This window comes from Epinephelus lanceolatus, chromosome 8 (assembly GCF_041903045.1).
Source record: "Epinephelus lanceolatus isolate andai-2023 chromosome 8, ASM4190304v1, whole genome shotgun sequence".
Lineage (NCBI taxonomy): Eukaryota > Metazoa > Chordata > Actinopteri > Perciformes > Serranidae > Epinephelus > Epinephelus lanceolatus.
Genome location: NC_135741.1, coordinates 46,436,844 through 46,456,608, shown reverse-complemented (window position 1 = coordinate 46,456,608; position 19,765 = coordinate 46,436,844). Strand labels below are relative to the sequence as shown.

General features: G+C 39.7%; 1 protein-coding gene across 6 annotated transcripts in view; it reads right to left on the bottom strand.

The window, feature by feature from the left end:
• Positions 1-4,973: 4,973 nt before the first annotated feature.
• Positions 4,974-19,765, bottom strand: part of ephb2a (eph receptor B2a) — a 154,423-nt gene continuing 139,631 nt past the window's right edge. For 3 of the 6 annotated variants that reach the window (XM_033629968.2, XM_078170377.1, XM_033629969.2), the window contains exons 14-16: positions 6,690-6,883; positions 6,415-6,570; positions 4,974-5,515 (exon numbers count right to left, since the gene is read on the bottom strand). In XM_033629968.2, coding sequence (XP_033485859.1) covers positions 5,407-5,515; positions 6,415-6,570; positions 6,690-6,883 — 459 coding nt within the window. In that variant the 3' untranslated portion in view covers positions 4,974-5,406. The other 3 variants (XR_013491974.1, XR_013491975.1, XM_078170378.1) reach the window with 2 other exon arrangements.

Here is a 19,765-nt window from a genome sequence, read left to right as displayed (position 1 = left end):
CAACCCAATTTAGCCCAAGGTGATGGTAGACATTCATCCAGGTTGAAATAAGGATCACATGCGCTGTCACTGAGGGCCACATTCAGACTTTGACCGATTCTTTTTTTCTCCAGGAGACTTTATCATTTGACTACTCTTACACAAGAGATGGTTTAGGCTAAAGGACGTTTGTATTATTTTTTAAACTGTCTCATTTATTTATTATAAAAGCACAGGAAGTGAACCACACTGTGTTTTTCACTGGAGAGTAGTAAGTTAAAGAACTCAGTTTCTCAAAAACACATCAAACGATGTCCATTTGAACAGGAGCAGCTCAAACACTGAAATGTGCATACCATGCATATGTACAGTGCAGTACAGTGTCTTTGTGCATCTGTAAAACAAATAGGACCATTGTTACAATAATGCCACATGTAGTATGGCAAAATAGAGTAGACTGGTATTGAAAAACCTGAATGAACAACATTTAGTAAATATCAAAAGTAAAAGGAGGATGTGAGAAAAAAGAGCTTAAAAACAGATGTGGAAGCACCTTTTTTAGGCTATGTCCACACTAATAGGTTTTCATTTTAAAACACATAACTGTAGTTATTAAAAAAAAAAAAAAAGCCAAACAAGTAGTGTGCAGGAAGTTTGACACATCCACAGTGTACAGTAAGTGTACTGTCTAATGCACTTCTGAGATGAAATTAGTCTTATACAGTCCATTAAACATAGAAAATATGTTCAAACATAAACATGCACCGCTAAATATTAGACAAATAAAGCAGTTAAGTGCATTTCTTCAAACTTCAGCGTATGACCTCACTGTGCACCAGTGTGAAACAATACAAACAAGGAGGTAACATTGCAGGGCCGGATTAACCCACTACAGCCTTTTTCTTTATCTCCCCCAGTTTCCCAGCTGATAAACCAGGTTTATGATGTGTAATAAACACATGAAATGAACATTAATAACAAAAAAAAACTGCATTACATTTCAAGTGACTTTAGTTTTTGTTGTATTACCCCACAAATTGTCATTTGGTGAGCAGATCATAAAGAACCCTGTAAAGAATGGATGGAAGAGGTGTATTCAATCCTGATTTTAACATAGAATTGAATCTCAAGACATCAGCTGTCCACTATCCATCAAATCTGTACCTCATACAAATCAAGGACATTCTGATCATTTACAAACAAGACCAGGTTCAATGAATTTTGAGTTTAGTAGGGATTGTGTACAGTACATTAACAGTGAGTGGGTAAACCTGTGCTTTGTGCTGGTGCAGTAAAAGGAAGAGATTTAACATGCCAAATACCACAAAAAGAATCACTCTGACATCACATGACCCAAGGTTAGAACGAATTTTTCTGTGTACATTAGTGTCATAACCGCATACCATTTATAAAAAGCGTAGTTTTATCAAAAATTTTAAGATCAACAAAACAGAGTTCTGAGAGTGAACTGTCTTTCTGAAGTCTAAAAATCACGTTCCCTTAAAGTTCCCATGCAAAGTGGTTTCTAAAAACACCTTGGCTGGATTATTTTGAAACACAAAGGGAATATTCACATGGGCAGTTAATCAGAGCAGAGTCAGAGGGCCCAACACGGCACACAGGACCTTTGTGTCCTACAGAAACCCTGAGAGGAAAAACCATTATTTTGCAGGAGGTCATTTTTTGCAAAGACTGTCCTCACAAGAAAAACAACAGCATTAGCTGCTGGTGAGATGCATAATACAGCCTCTGTTTACAGCTCAAACGGCCATGTTAAAAGGACAGTTCACGACAAAATCAAAATTTTCTATTTTTTCTATTGTTTGGCGTGAGTTGCTGAGTGCTGGAGATATGTATCTGCTGTAGAGATGTATGCCCTCTCTCCAACATAATGGAACTAGATGACACTCAGTTTGTGGTGCTCAAAGTACCAAAAAAAAATACATCTAAAAAGCAATACCAATGTCTCTTTATAGAAATCATGATCTGGTTACTCAAAATAATCCACAGATCTTGTTGTGAGTGGTTTCAAGTAACAAAAACTATTTGCTTTCTGCCGAACTACACCCGGAAACCGTATCACAGCATGGAAGATAGCATGCATCTGCTCATGAAGGAGAGGCTTGTGCTCATGACAACACAAGATATAAACATCAATGGCATCCTCCTTGGCTGGGCTGTAACATTAGCTAGCTCAGTGATGCTGGGTGAGCTAGCAGTAGATGCAAGCTTCCTTCTGTGCTGTGATATGAATGGTGGGGTTAGTTTGGTGAGAGAAAATAGTTCCTACATGAAACTGCTCATAACAAGGTCTGTGGATTATCTTGTGCAATTGGGTCATGATTTCTGCAAAGTGACATTGCTGTTTAGTTTTCTAAGCAGAGTGCCATCTAGTTTCATTATATTAAAGACAAGGCAGAAACCTCTACAACCAAAATCTCCAGCACTTAGCAATTCACACCAAAACTATCTAGACTGATAAATAGCACTACAGGTAAGAGGGAAAATATGTATTTGTATATTTGAATATTTAGATTGTATATGTATTTTTGATTTTGGGTTGAACTGTCCTGTTAATTATGACATCTGTAACAAGCAAAGGTGGAAGTACCATAATACCGTAATGGTGCCACAAACCCTAACCATAACCAAATCCCTAACCAAGCAGTTTTAGCTGCCACAAACCTAATCAATGTTGAACCATAGCAGTCAACAGTTGTATGGATTTTGTGACAGGGATGCGTAATGGTTTTGGAAGCTACTGAGTAATACTGTCATCCTTCCATTGAGGCATTAGATCAAAGAACGCTTATATTGGTAATTTTACAAAAAGAAGAGATTGTTTTCTCGTAATTAAAGATGCAGATCTTGTAATGATGAATTATTAATGGAGTGGTAACTAAACTAATAATAAACAGCATTTGGCGTTTTGCTGTGGTCTATGCCAAAATAAAGTTTTTTGATATGCACAATGTGATGACTGTGATTTCATTTTTTCAACTGTGTGTAAATCATGAAGTACAGTTCCTTGCAGCACTGAGAGGACTTTGGTTGTAATGTGCTGTTTCCTGACCCAGACTTTACAGTAACTCTACAAAGCTTCACAGTAAATGGGACAGTCAGTACGTTTCTATGCACAGTTAAGTGGAGCTACGGTTATAGCTCAAATAGGCTATTTAATTGGACTACTGTCCTTGTCCCAGTATACAACCACAGGAGGGGAATGGATTTATTGACTGAGGTATGTCCGCCTCTGCAATGATAGGTGGCAATATGCCCCCCTTCAGCTTCTTAGTATTGTACCTTTTTTTGACCTAGTACGCCACAGTCCAAACAGTCGACAAACAAGTTAGCTACAGTTAGCTAGCGACAAACTGGTACCATGGTGGACAACTTTACAACTCTGTACATTTTGTCTGTCCTAAAACGCACCACTGTGGATGTAGATTTCACCACATTGTTACTGGTCTCTTTTTTTGTTACACATTCTATGCTATTTATGTTATGGGATATGTGCAACAATGTCATGCAATTGTTGTTGGGATGGTATGGCTGTTGATGTATTGTTTGCTGTCATTGTGGCTATCAAGGCGTTTATGGCACAGTTGCTGAGTCCAAGACAAATTTCCCTTAGTGGGACAATAAAGTATATTGTATCGTATCGTATTTGACTTTTGGATCAAAGCCCGGGGCAGAAACTGTTGAGCATGCGCTGGGCACCTAGGCCAGTTTGGGTCTGATTGACTGTGTACATACAGTAGGAATTCGACTCCCAATGACTTTATTTGGGTGTGTTAGTCTGACTATGAGTAATTTGATTTGGCATGATTTCAATTGGGCTAACATGCTCACATATATTTTAAAAGTCCAGTTTTAGTTGGACTGACACAATAAACTGATTTTCTCTAATGTCATGTAAATGTACTGAGTGTAATCACAGTGAATGACAGACAGTGTGTGGTCAATCAACATATGTGTATGGCCCATTTCAGGTGGCGGAAATGTGCTATTTCCTTGGTAAGAGGATGTGTGCTAAAAACTGAGAATATCAAACAACTACCTTTTTAAGAATTCAGAAGTTATGCCATTTTATGGCTTTTTCACATGAGCAATTCACACAGGATTCATTGGGGAAGCCATTTGTAAAGTCTCTGGGTTGACAGACACATGGTTCTTTCATTTGTCTCAGATGTCCAATGAAAACAACATCTACAGCTTCTGATAGCACCACCATTAAAATATGTAGCTACCTCTTAAAGAGCCTCTTTAAAGGGAAAATCTCTTCACTTCATCTCAGTCTCGGAGCCAATAAACACAGGGAGCAAAACCCAACACAACTACCATCTGAGTAACAGTAATGCAATGTTCACAGGGGTCAAAGTGAGTGCAACTGGAGAACCAAACAGAATCGCACTGCGCTATTACTTTACCGGTGTACGCAACTTACTTCTTGTCTTGGTATTGTGCAAATATGTTATCATCTATCAACCCCACAAAACCAAATCAGGTGCCTTTAAAGAGCAAGTTCTTACCCCTGCTGCCTCAAACAGCAGCACAGCCATGACCAGAGGTAGCAAAGAGCACACTACTGCCTCTCACATGGGAATTTTCTGCTGCTGCTTTTCAGTGCCTTTTTGACATATGTCTCTTTGTGGTGTTGGATATTGATTGGCCACAAACAAGCATGAGCAACAGAATGCTGACTGCATTTGATTAAATCGCCAAAAGTTACATACAGAACCTTAAAAGTCATAAGGGAGGTTGAATTTAGTTAAAGGAAGAGTTAAATGCACAACAACCACCACACAAGGAATAACAGGCCTGACCAGTGCTCTCAGAGCAGGGTGATCTTGTATCAGGAGAGACTTCAGATATTTGGGCCATAGGAGTACGTGGACTTGAGAGAACTTTTTTTGAGGATGTTTCACTGCCAGGTGCCTCTCCATCAGAGTCAGAGTTAAATTTAGTTGTCTGCTGTTTTTCATTTTCATTGATTTTTATTACCAACAGTGAGTCTTGTACAAAAAATTCAAAGTGCAAGGCCAGTTTTGGAAACTGATATCTCACTAAATGTTTTAACTTGGTGGTAGTGGAGCCAAGTATGGTTTGTTATTTAATAGAATCAATTCCAGAAACAAGGTATCCCATGAAATAGACATGGACTGAGCAGTTTGAAGACTGTGTTTAGATGGCTGTGGTATTGGTCAACACCAAGCCCTTGAGCATGACTGTTACCTGAACATACAGCAGCTACTCGAAAATTACAAAACATCTCTGCAGTGCTGCAGGCTGATAGAACCTTTGGAGGGGGTTTAGGTTGGACTGAAGTCACAGTCTGTGTCCTGTGAGGGTTCCAGGAGAATGCAGGGTTGGTGGCTGCTGGGTTTCCTACTGTAAACAGAGCATGTGTGCTCCTAGTCTGCCAGATCACACCTCCACTGAAGTGATCTGGTTCATCTGGGCCCTCATGGACTGGATGCTATTGAGGATCTTCTTCTGGTGGCCGGCCAGTGTCACACCCACTCTGAGGATGTCCCTGAAGAGAAACCTTTTGTCAGTTCCACCTCATTATATCACAACACTACCACCTCAAATGCTTCTAGACTTCCTGTTTCCTGAATGCCGAAATCTGAAGCACTTTCACATATGCATTGCAAACTTGAAGTTACCTACGCATTAACTGGAGGAGCTGTAAGTGAGAACACCAATGTCCAAATCATCTGGATTAAACATGAAACTGGTTTTACCCTGCCAGCAACAATGCATGAATAAAGCAGGTAACTGTCCAGAGAATTTACAGTGAGTCAGTGGGCATGTAAATAATGTATCATGCCACTTGCGTGAAACCAGAATAAAACAAACACCCTCAGGTAAAGAAGAAGGGTTATTTACACAAAGATGGCAATGGAAATGTCCAACTGGAGAGACGACGGAATTTGGGAACTTCTGTCAGTAAGGGCCAACGGCAAAATCGTTACACAAATTCAAGGAACGGCAAGAGTCTCATTGTTTACGACCCTATTACAAACATTCTATGTGTCTGTAGTAAAATCCATGTCATGTCCTGGCTCCTGCACGCTCTACTCTGGCACCACCCCTCGCCCAAACCAAACTGAGAATTTAAAGTGGGTAAGAACACTTCTGATAGGGACAATCTCCTGTTGTGTGCTACATGTGCAAAAGGGAAACTCCAGACAATGTAAGAAGATGATTCTCAGGACATTGTCCGGAGTTCATATGAGAAAACTGTTCAAGACTGAATGACCATTTCTCTATGCTTTATATTATGATGATACTACAAAGCAGCAGCGAGTGCTGTGGAGTGGGAGCTTTTATGTCTTTAGTTTTGTCTCTAAGGCTGCCCTAAACCTGTGATTGGGAAATATACAGACTCTACTAAGGGCTGACAAAACTGTGTTTATGTAAAAAACTTACTCCATAGTCATTTGAGAAACCACATCAAAGCTGGTGAAGCCTTCATTGGTAAAGTTCTCCTTGTACTGGCCCATCTTAATGGCGTCCAGCCACTCATCCACAGTGCTGAAGGAGGAGAAGTCTGGAGTGGTGCGATCAAGCAGAGGTAAGTGAACACTGGTAGACAGAAAGAAGACAAAAGAAGAACATAACAGCCTGTGAGAACACTGATTTGTGAGGGGTATACTGTAGGTCACTGACAGTGTGAAGTGATAAAGGTCCTTTCCTTTTTATACCTTGATGACAGTGGTGTCATGGCCTTGAGGCTGTTGGGGTTGCGGATCAGCTTGTCCAGGGTACTGACAATCTGGCTGAATTTAGGCCTGTTGTTGCGGTCTTTCTGCCAGCAGTCCAGCATCAGCTGATGCAGTGCACTAGGACAATCCATGGGGGGTGGCAACCTGTAGTCCTGCTCTATGGCATTGATCACCTATTAGAATTTACATGACAACTAATGGTGAGTCTCAGAACATGATTAGAACTGGATTCTGTCCAGAACTACACTCAACAGATAAGACACACACTGAAAACCCTAAATGCTTTCTTATATGTTAAGTGCAGAGGTCGATCTGGAGTTGGAGGAACGGGGAGACTGAAGTTGTTGAAAGTGTTTTACCTGTTGAAGTAGAAAGCAAGCTTGTCACCAATGCTTAAAAGAGAAAGTTGGTTAGTTAGGTTAGCAGTACCCTCCTTCTTACAGTCCTTGTTCCATGCCTATAGGCTTAACATAAAATGGACCTGTTTCTGTAGTGGACACACTGGTAAATTACAGATATTAATATTCTCATCTGAAAAATAGGGTATGTTTCATAATGATGGCCGGCTGTATGGTTTAAGACAACTATCAAAAAGATGTGTGCATAATTTTAACCATTTGTATTCGTAATGTTAAACATTTGTATGTCAATAAAATTGCTGTACACAAAATTCTGCTGTCATATATGTGAGTCTGAGAAATTGTTTGGGTTAGGATTGTTTTTATGTGAGTATGAATCTAAAAGCTGTGAGTGCAAAGTCTTGTGAATACAACTCTAATTTCTACAACTACGAAGTCCTCACTGTGAACATGAATTCAAGTTTGTGGGTACGAGCAGAAAAGTGTTGAAATTACGTCACTGAGGTCACAGGCAGGTCACAAGGGAAAGTAATCGAACCAAGATTCCTCTAAACGTGCATGCCCCAAAGGCAAAGATGGCTGACTACAGCGGACCGGGTGGAGCTGCCAGCTCAGGTAAAACATCACAGGTAAAGTCATTAACATGTATATCAACTATTTTTATTTCATAAAATTGTACTATTTAAAATAATATACAGTTCTCAAACTTACAGACTTACTGCTTCAACTTGCAAGAAAATGACATGCCGGTGACGTGAAGTTAGTGCTAGCATTGCTGGCATTAGAAGTTGGCTTGTACTAATTAATTAGCACTGACCTGCAAAATATGAAATAATTAATTTGAGACATAATGCTGATCAAAATATGACTTTTATCGATTTATAAATTATGTCATTTAGCGTATAAATCTGTCCGTTGTATAAGTCCGATCTCTTTTCCTCTGTTTTGCTAACCCTCCTCCCAGCCATGTGCATTTGTTTTCAACGAAGCTGGCGAGAAAGCAATCTTTGCAGCAGTGGATAACGTTATTTATCATATACGATGTTATGATGTGTATATTTGTGTTGTCTTATCTGTCATAAACAAGAGATTACGGGTTACGGGGCGCTAATTATGCAGTATATATAATACCAGGATGTGAATAGTTTAATTTAAAAGTATTTTAATAAATTTTAGTCAATTATTATTATTTGCCTGCAGTCAGTTGCTTGAAATCAGGCGCACAAGTGTGGTCTGCATGGGTCCAGACCGGCTTGCTGTTTGGTGTGGATGCAGACCCAAGCTCAGACTTTGAGAAGAAGAAGTTACTTTGCAGGCATTCTCTACAATAGTGAAAAATACCCATGTCTGTAACATTTGCTATTCAATTTTGTCTTTTTTCTCACTCAGGTCCAATTAAGAAACATCATAAGCACAGCCCAAAATCTGGTGTTGATGTTAAGTAACAGTGTACCAGCGAATGTCAGGCCAGTCAGACAGGGAAATACAGGAGAAGCTGCCATCGGACAGGGATCACAGTCAGTTTTGACAGAGGCCTCAGCAGACAGTGTAACAACTTATGAGATCTCAGCACAATGACCCCGTACTGTAAGTGAAACAAGAAATGGCGGGGTAGGATACATGGGTCATTTGTCTGCAGTAATTGCACTCCCAGTCCAGGCGCATTTGGACAAACTAGGTCTCTGATTCTGATTTAAGCAGAAGGCAGGGAAACAGCTGCAGATGTTTTAAATTCTATTATTTCCCTTAGAATATTTTCTGGAGCTTCAGACCATCACCATGTAAACTATTGCATAAAACAAATTAAATAAATTTAACCTTACATAAGCTAACATAATCATTGAGAATGTAGACGTCTTCTGAGTTAGGTTGTTTTGTGTTGATGGAATATAAAAGATGAGAATAATAGTATGCCATCTTTTTAGGTCTTTTCCAGGATTTTTTCAAAAGGAGGCAAGAGGCTAAAGGCGTTTTACACCATATAGGACAAAAGAATCTGGGAGGAGTTTTTTGGTGAGCTTTTTTCTCCTTGAAAAACAATATGAAAAAACACCAAAAGGAGAAGAGGAACTGCCACTCATGTTGGCTGGCCTTGGAAAACGTTCACTAACCATATCTGAAAACGTGACACATTCAGAGGTATGCTACCATTCATTTACTGCCTTGTGTCAAGTCCTGTCTACTGGATTCCATGTTGAGATTAATAGTATCAGAAAGTGAATTAATGTAGTCGCAAAAAGCAGTTAACTCAGATTGCGAGCCCCTGAAAGTCAAAAAAATATCATCGATGTAACAGCGATAAAAAATGAGGTTGCCGTCAAAAGGATTGTTAGAATGAATATATTGGTCCTCAAGATAACCCATAAACAAGTTTGCATAGTCTGGAGAAAATGTGGCACCCATAGCAACACCTTGAGTCTGTAGGAAGAAGTCATTTTCAAACAGAAAATTGTTCTTTGTCAGTATGGGATTAGACATATCAACTAAGAGTTCTTTGGGAGGTGTTAAGTCATTCCTATTGTCCAAAAAAAATTGAAGGGCCTTCAATCCACCAGAGTGGAGAATATTAGTATATTATCTGCTCACATCAAGTGTAACCAGAAAAATATGACCACCAGGAATTTGGACATGTGATAATTGATCAAGGGAATCATTAGTGTCTTTCAGATAAGATGGCAATTTCACAACAAGAGGACGTATGTGAGCATCAACAAAATTAGACAGGGGTTCTGTAAGAGACCTTATGCCAGAGACTATAGGTCTACCAGGAACATTGGTGAGAGATTTGTGTACTTTAGGTAGTATGTAGAACACAGGGATGGTAGGATGATCATTGGAAAGATATTCTTTTTCAGATTTTGTCAAAAGTGTTGAAGAATAGGCGTTAGTAAGAAGGGAATCAATTTCTGATTTAAAGCGACGTGTAGGATCGAATTGAAGTTTTTTATAGAATTGATCATCTGAGAGCTGTCTTCTAATTTCACTGTTGTAATCAGATCGGTTCGCCAAAACCATATCACCGCCCTTATCAGCTGGCTTAACAATTACCTCTTGTTTCTTAGTCAAATTGTGAAGGGCCTCTTTTTCACCTTTGGAGATGTTCTTTCTCACACAGGAGGCTGGCATCTGCAATAAAGCTTCCACATCTCTTTCAACCACCTTACAGAAAAGCATTGATAGGTGCACTAGTGTCCTGTGGGCAAAATGTGCTTTTGCGTTTCAAGGCAAGTTTACAATCAGATGGTACAACATTTAAAGGACTGGTTCTTTCTTTGTAAAAAAAATATTTGAGCTTAATGTTGCGAAAAAACTTAAACAATTCTACCTTAGTCTGGAAAGGATCTGGAACAGGTGTTGGAACAAACAATAGTCCTCTGTTGAGAATGGAAACCTCATCTTTGTCAAGTGGTTGATCTGTGAGATTGAAGATCAGTCCCCTGGATTCTTCCGGTGGTGCTGCCTGGTGTGGTAGTGTGGTCTGATGGAAACTCTGAGGTGCTGGAGTCTGAAGTGTGGTGGCGTCTCCCAGAGTGTGATCGCTTGTTTTGAGGAGATCTTGTGTTGGTCAACCAGGGATATACTCAGCCATCATGATAATCAAGGGTGTCTCTCTTGAATTTCTTGATTTTGATTTTCTTGATTTCTTGATGGTATTTCTTTATGGTGGAATCAAGGGTCTCTTTCACAGAATTGAGCTCAAGGTCTGTGGTGGAGTCTTTCAGTAGTTAGTCTCTTTTTCAACTTCATCAAGTTCTTTTTGTACAAAGTCTATCACAAGAACAGTCAAATCCAGGGAAGCCTTATTTAGAATCTCACACCACGTGGTGCAAAAGGTCAATTTCAATTCAATTCAATCAATTTTATTTATAAAGCCCAATATCAAAAATCACAATTTGCCTCACAGGGCTTTACAGCATACGACATCCCTCTGTCCTTATGACCCTCACAGCTGATAAGGAAAAACTCCCCCAAAAAAAACCCTTTAATGGGGAAAAAAAATGGTAGAAACCTCAGGAAGAGCAACTGAGGAGGGATCCCTCTTCCAGGACGGACAGACGTGCAATAGATGTCGTACAGAACAGATCAGCATAATAAATTAACAGTAATCCGTATGACACAATGAGACAGAAAGAGAGACAGAGAGAGACAGAGACAGAGAGAGATGCAGGACAGACGGTAATGACAGTAGTTTACAACAACATTAATGAAAGTAATAATATTATAATTATTACTCTGGCTACTGTGGTACAATATGTTTAAAGTATATATTAGTATCTGACAGTATACATGTGTGACAATAGTCATATGTGTATAATAACAGTAGAAGTATGACTAATGACTAATGATGGCAGCAGCAGCAGGAGGCATCTGGCAGGACCACGGCAGCAGCACAACCACACACGTCACGCTGTCCAGGCACCGCTGTGATATGAGTTAATCTGAGAGACAGTGGAGCACAAAGGCTCCGGAGAAGAAGCTGAGTTAGTGACATCCAGAATGGCCGAGTTAGCAAGATGCAGTAATAGAATACGAGAGAGAGAGAGAGAGAGAGAGAGAGAGAGAGAGAGAAGGCGAGAAGGAGCCCGGTGTATTATAGGGGGGTCCTCCGGCAGACTAGGCCTAAGTCAGCCTAACTAGGGGCTGGTACAGGGCAAGCCTGAGCCAGCCCTAACTATAAGCTTTATCAAAGAGGAAAGTTTAAGTCTAGTCTTAAATGTGGAGACGGTGTCTGCCTCCCGGACCGTAACAGGAAGATGATTCCACAGGAGAGGAGCCTGATAGCTGAAGGCTCTGGCTCCTGATCTACTTTTGGAGACTTTAGGGACCACGAGTAACCCTGCGTTCTCAGAGCGCAGTGTTCTGGTGGGATAATATGGCACTATGAGCTAAGATATGATGGGGCTTGACCATTTAGAGCTTTATAAGTTAACAGTAGGATTTTAAATTCAATTCTGGATTTGTGCAGAGAAGCTAAAGGTCTCATCATACCGGCCCAGAGTGATTTCTTTTTGAATCCTAAGGCCTCTTGGGATTCTCTTGGATCTCACATACTCACTCAAGGTGGAGCCATGAAGGAACAGCCGTGTCTTTTTCTGATGGAGATGCCTCAGTTTTCTGAGAAAATCATCCTTTGTCTCGAGAATAATATCGAGCCAATCAGTGTTTTTGAACAGAATAGAGTCAATGTCTTTATCAGAAAATGTTCTGGTGTTTGCCTGGATATTTGTCAGTCTATTGATCTCAGCAAAATTAACCATATTGAGCCATATAAAATGGTGGCAGCAGGTCACAGAAGAAATACTGCAAAGAGTTAAAGATGTTGTGGCTCTGCGCCTACTTGAGGCATCAAAAAGCTTTCATTTGGGTGCGTCGGTACTGAGAAAACAGGTGAGGGCAACCACAAAGGAGTAACCCGCACACCAAATGAAAAAGAAATGGGCTGGAAAAAGCCACATAAAGAGTCCACAGGCTGAGATCAATATAAAGAAGTCCAAAACTTTAATTTAATACATAAGTGCAAAAACCAAAAAAGTGCTCAACAAAAAAGTGCAAAAGAGGCAGCAAGCAAACATTTCAGTCCTAGACTATCATCAGTGCTACTGACATGTGTTTTCCAACAGAGATAGGCAAGGCCCTACCAGGTGTGGCCAATCTAGCAGCTAAAGCTGATATTGATTACACACAACAGAGGTAAAGACAGGCAGGCCCTACCAGGTGTGGCCAATCTAGCAGCTGAAGCTGATGATTATACAATTCTTGGTAAACACAACAAATGCAGCTTTTGTTAAAATCTCTTTGTAGTTTCTGCTTTGATTTATCAAATGTTCTTATACTCAAAAGTTCAATATGATTTGTGTATATTGTGTTTATGTAAGGGATTTTATCAACTTGAAAACTAAACTAAAACTAAAAAACTAAACTATATTTTCAATTCAGACTAACATTATGTTAATCTCTTCATTAAGAACAAGAGGGCCCCAGCAACAACAGCATTACTCCAGAAGGCTTGACTGTAGGACACATCATGCAGTGTATGACTGGACGACACAAGCCTGTTCTGCCAAGTGAAAAGAAGGACTTTCTCATACATATGAAATTCCACCGTGACTGTGACACAAGACACACTGTTCGTTTTCCAACTGTAAGCGCCTGCAGTCACACAGTCACATTCCCCTCAGCTCACCTGAAAACATACAGTGAGTTCAAAAACATTTTGACACTAGCCATATGCAACAGGCAAACTTTTGACAGGGTGTAACCACTGTCTAAAGGAAAACCACGAAGTAACTGCGACATGTCAAATCATATGTTTTATTCTTTTGTCATTTTTACATTTCCTGTTTCAGTCAACTTTGTTGTCACTGTTACAAAACCATTGCTTTTCTGTTTATCATGGTTTACTCCAAAGTTAGTTTGGTAACACTTTACTTGAATGAGGGTGCACAACACTGTCATAATTAGGAATCCTGTCTCATGTTAAACTGAACGGATGTCAGAGCAACCCTTTTTTTTTTCCAAACAAGTAGACTGTCTGCAAATGTTTCTTCATACCATACCGTGACTTCATACCATTAAATCTTTTGCAAGGTTACATCTCAGGCATTTCTTATGTTGCCTTTAGACTTTCAATACACTGAACCATTGTTATGTAAATATCTCTGCCAAATGATTCAGATGATGCCAAGGGATTTATCATGGACTGTATAGTTTCCATAACATACGGAGTCAGAGGGCACTCAATTTCCTGGACGTGAACTCCATATGGTTCCTCATGCACAGCATCAAACATCTCCCAGTCAGTTCCAAATAGCTCCATGTTCTGGAAAAAAGAAAAAAGATTTTAATATTATTTTGTATGAAACAGCATCATAAAATAACTACAGATGCCTACAAGTCATATTTTAAGGTTTTAAGCATGATAATGCACGGTGAATCAGCAGTGTTAGGAGAGTAGAACTAGGAAGATTTCACAATTTAGCCAAAATATGACTTATTAAGCTATGAGGCTAATGATTTAGAAATATTTCAAAAAACATACCGAAGCACACACTGACCTACACAGGCATAGTGCAGTGACAACAGAAAACACTTAACCAGAGAATAAAATATGTATAATGTTTAAGCAGTCAGAACATGTAGTACATGTATTATAAATTTTGCTTTGTTTACTTGCTTTATTTGATCAATTCAATAAAGAATCACACACACACACACACACATACTTAAATATCATTAATAAACAACTTGCTCCTGAATTTGAACCTTCTACTCCTTCCACACTGTTGAAGATATTGACACCATTCAAATTGAAATAAAAAAAAATCAAATCATTTTTGTATAAACCTTAGCCTCCACCTATTCAGGTTCAAAACTTGTCAGCTGCACTTTGCCTTTGTACACAGCACTTCGAGTTTGATTTTCAACAAACCTGCAAATCTTCGTTCGGGTCACGAGGGTTCTTCATGTGACCCATAACCCAGAGCTGGTTCGGGGAGAGTCCACCTTCAGACCATAAAGGACGGTTGTCCCAGCCTTCTGTGAAGGTGTGAAGGGCCTCTGCCAGATGCGGAAGGAAAACATAGTGGGCACAAAACAGATGAACAACATCTGCCAAATGCAACAGGCCATCTTCCTCGAGACTGTGAAGAACTTCATGGTAAAGTGTGTTACACTAGTCCAGACATCTCACCACAGGCGCTCGATTCAGAAACAGAGCTTATTAAACTGAAAAGTAATAATTTAAATTGTCTGACTGAAAATACTTTCCAACAATAATCTCCCATTTTCTTACTATTGATATACTGTAAATTATATGAATTATTATTGTAATCTCTGATTATGTACACTCCGCCCAGCTATGAAGCTCCCTCTTCCAGTGCCTTTAACAGTAAACATGGTTTCAGGGATTGCGGCATTTTCAACGCCTGCATCACCCCTGACCCTTGAAATACATGGGAGAGATGTTCAGTCATATTCTTCACAACAAAATATTCCATCGAACATTACTGAAATTAGTAATTAGGGCATGGAAACAATAGCCCAAGTTTATATCATTGTTTACCTGTAAGGCCAGCCATAGTTTTCCACTGCCTTCAGAAAAAATTAATAAGCAGTGTTTGAGCGATTATTTGTTGCTGGTTCCAGATAGAAAATCTGTATAGAAAGACAAACAGTGGTTTGTATCTGCGGAGGCAAAATATTAAGGCCTACAACACATAAGATTATAGGGTTGGGAACGATTAACCGATACGACCGGATATCCGGTTTGACAAGCGAGAGATACGGCTGCATCGGTAGCAGCCTCCTCAATCGATACGAATCAGCCATGAATCCTTAGATGAATTGATTGTAGAGTCATGGATTTGGGTATCGCGAGACTATCGCGGTTGACTGGCTTTAACAGTTTGCATCTCTAAAACAACGTGAGACCGGCTGCTCCGTAGCAGGCATTACTGACAATGATAAAGTCTATGGGTACGTCCCAAGTCCCTTAAATTTACTGCTAACCACCTAACCTAGCCACCTTACCTAACTGTTTAGTCCCTCCCACTTAAGAAAACATTTAAGGAGTCAGGAGTTAGGAGTGAGGAGCGAGGATTGCTGATTAAGAGACATGAGACGGCCTTACTCTGAAGCGTCACGTAAAGCAACGTCCTTTTCTGAGCGTTTGGCGTACATCCCAAGTCACATTATATTCGTGACTTTGGTCACACACTTTTGCATGTATTACCATTGTTACTGAGTCATTCGCCGAAGTTTGTCGCAATTAAAGAATGGTCTGTAGCCCTGCCACTGTCACTGTGATGAGCATCACTATCATAATTATCATCATCATCATCATTATTGTCACTATTATTAAATCCACTCGCCATCATTCAACAAGTCAGCTGCTGAGTGAATAAGACATATCAGACCTGTCAGTCTACCTCAGTCAATTCAATTTTATTTATAAAGCCCAATATCACAAATCACAATCTGCCTCACAGGGCTTTACAGCATACGACATCCCTCTGTCCTTATGACCCTCACAGCTGATCAGGAAAAACTCCCCAGAAAAACCCTTGAACGGGGAAAAAAACGGTAGAAACCTCAGGAAGAGCAACTGAGGAGGGATCCCTCTTCCAGGACAGACAGATGTGCAATAGATGTCGTACAGAACAGATCAACATAATAAATTAACAGTAATCCATATGACACAATGAGACAGAGAGAGAGACAGAGAGAGAGAGAGAGAGAGACAGAGAGAGAGATGCAGGACAGATGGTAATGACAGTAGCTTACAACAACATTAATGAAAGTAATAATAATAATTAATATTAATATTAATAATTAATATTACCTACAGCCTATTAAACATTATTCCACTCACATGACATGCAAGACAATTAATGATGGTCAAATGTGTTTGTGTATGTGTTTGTGTGTGTGCGTGCGTGGTGTTATATCACTCGAGCAGCTGCACATTTAACAGCCACACATCACCGACAGTCCGCTGAATAATGCAACGGGTTGTGAATGAAATAAACTTAATTACAACATGACAGTCTTGCACGAAATATCATTAACGTTACTCTTTGTAGTCACGTAGGCATGTGAATTACAGCGTTTCATTGCAAAGAATGCATGTAACGGGTACACTTGCGCTGTTTCTCCGCCATCTCATTCAAATGAGCCAGATGTAGGGGGCGGGTATTTTTACATTAGGGCCTCATGCTGAAAAAGACTTCCTGTTAGGAACCTCTCGTGTTACCTTACTCATCGCACCTAACAGATCCCTCCTAACGCCTAACGCTAACTCCTTACTGGCAGGAATAAGAGACATGAGACGGCCTTAAAGATGGTGGAGCTCGAACGACTTCCGGTTCAAGTAAGGAGTTAGGAGTTAGCAGTATAAAATAAGAGACTTGGGACGTACCCAAAGATGTAAACATCAGTGTCAGCTTGACCGGTGGAGATGAGGAACAGAAGCCAATGCTGGTTGGATAAACCAGGGAGCAGCCAAGCCGCAGCAGAAACTAAAGGTGAATCCTGCCGGTTGTGGGTTGAACGCGGGGTCACAGACACAGACAGAAATACGTATTCCTGTCAAATACGGCGGCGCATGATAACGGCTTACCGGCCGGCGACCAAGAAGCCCGGTCCAAGAAGTCTTCGTCGGTGTCATGACTGCCCAGAAATACCAGCCAAACCCTGGCAGCACACAGGTATGTGACGTGTCAGAGGAGAAACGAGCAGTTCACATTTCCATAAACCTCAGCGCACTTTAGGGACTGTTCTTTACTTGTCAGGGGAGGAGGGTGGCTGGTTGATTTTGATTTTATTTATTTATTTTATTTTGATCCCCCCTATGTAAATCACTTATTGATACTGTTTTTGAAGTATGAATAAGTCAATAAGTAATTTATTCCATTGAAATATCATTGATGTATTATAGAAAAGTGATTTATCTTTTTATAAATGACAAACACAGTGTAGAAAACACAGAGAAATAGTCTGACATGCTGTCAGTGATAAGCTGCTAGTCATCACAGTCCATGACGTCAACTATTAACAGGAGATGTCAGATTCTGCCCCTACATTGCATGTTATTATTTTATTCTGCTTTATGTTTATATTGTACAGCGTTATGATAAACTTTATTCCAGACTCAAGTCCATATAAGATACATACAAAAACACAGACAATACAATAAAAACAACACAACAAGTAGGTTTAAAACACTTAAATTTTACTTAAAGTTCACTTCACTTAAAGTTTAAAACTTCTTCTCATTTTTATATTGATCCCATCCAACAAAATGATGTTCATTCAGCGAGCCTTTTTTTGTCCATGTCTAAAAATAAATACATTTGACATGTGATTTTGTTGTTGTTTGTCTTTTTATTTTATATTTGCCAGTGCCACACAGCAACAATGCTTGGGGATGTGGTATTTTACAAATTTGAAAATACTGTAAGAATGTCACTTTTATAGAATTGGCTTCTTTATTTTATAATGTATGATTAATGTCTACATCAACAAATGTTAACCATAGAATCGTATCAAATCACATCGAATTGTATCGTTCCTACACTGTATCGAATCATATCGAATCATTCTGTATTAAAAATATATCATTTTTGAATCGTATCGTAACCCGTGTATCTAGATACGTATCGAATCGTCTATCACAGAGAGATTCCCAACCCTATAAGATAAATAATCTTCATTGATTACCAGGGGAAAATTCAGGAGTCATAGCAACAGTGGTAAAAACAGGATCAGGAATAGATAAAAGTCAAGAACCACAATCATAAGCATAAAATAAAAAAAATAAATAGTAACTGAAATAAGCTTTCTGACACATTACATCTGCACTATGTCCCTAAATTTCTGGGTTAGCAAATGTACTCTCTGGATACAGGGTTTCTACATTCATAACAGGCATGGAAATTGATTAAAATTAACAAAATGCTTTGTAAAGTTCTGAATATACAGTGTTTTAAAATGTTTATCCCCTGCTCCTCTCCTCCTGTCCCTCCTACTTTGCCTCCTCCCACCTGCCTTCCTCATCCTCCTGCTACTCTTGACCTCTCTTCACACTCCTCCCTTTCTTCTCATTATCTTCTCCTCCTCCCCTCCCTCTTCCCCTCATAATTGTTCTCCATACATTCTGTGTATTTAGGAGTATTGAAGTCTTTCTGAGTGCAACCCTTTTTCCTTTTTGGTGATCTTTAGGAGTATATCCAGGAAACCGCACCAGAAGACCAGTGAGCAGTGGTGACCGTGTAAAGTGAATCAGTATTGCTCCCTATGATTGCTGTCTGGGCCAGTCTCCTTAAAGTGATGGAGTAAAATATGATAAATAGGGTTGGGTATCGTTTGAATTTTAGCGATTCTGATTCCGACTCCGACTCCGATTCTGCTTTCTGATTCGGGTTCCTAACAATTCTCAATTCCGATTCTTTGAGGGGCGGGGTCAAAAAATGTCAAATGCTTATTTCACGCAATTTATTATTTTTTTTTAATACACCTTTCCACAAATTGACTCACATTCAGTCAGTCATTCACATTCTGCAGGGAACTAGCAGGTATAAAAAAAAAAACAGAATAGAAACAGTTCAAGAAAATAAGCATATCTCAAGCCTTCTCAGGCAGTATATGTGAACGTCCAGCAGATTGTATTTCCCGCATTAAAGAAAACTTATTCACCCGGTGTAAAGGAGGCCTGCATGGAACAAGCAGATATAAAAACTCCCCACATTAACAGTTTTTGTTCAGAAAAATAAGCATATCTGCCTTCTCAGGCAGTATATGTGAACGTTCAGCACAGCTTGTGTTTCCCGCAGTGGAGAAAACTCGTTCACTTGGTGTAGAGGAGGCCTGTACACATAAAAATGAAAAGGCCATGTCTGACAAACAAGGATACGTCGTTCGCATGTTCCACCACCAAGCAGCAGGATCATCAGATGTAACGATGGGTGGCATATCCTTGTACATCTGCAACTCCTTCTCAACTCTGTCCTGGATGGATGTGGAGGTCTGCAGTGATGTCATCTTTACAGCATCTTCGTCAGCAAAAAGCTCCTCCAGTGGAGTCGTCCTCACAGTTTTGCAGGGAGGTGGCTGCAAAACAAATAACGAACAAGCTTATCACAAAAAGTTCAAGCATCCATATATAATAATTAAGATTCAGTATCTATCAAATATAATTTC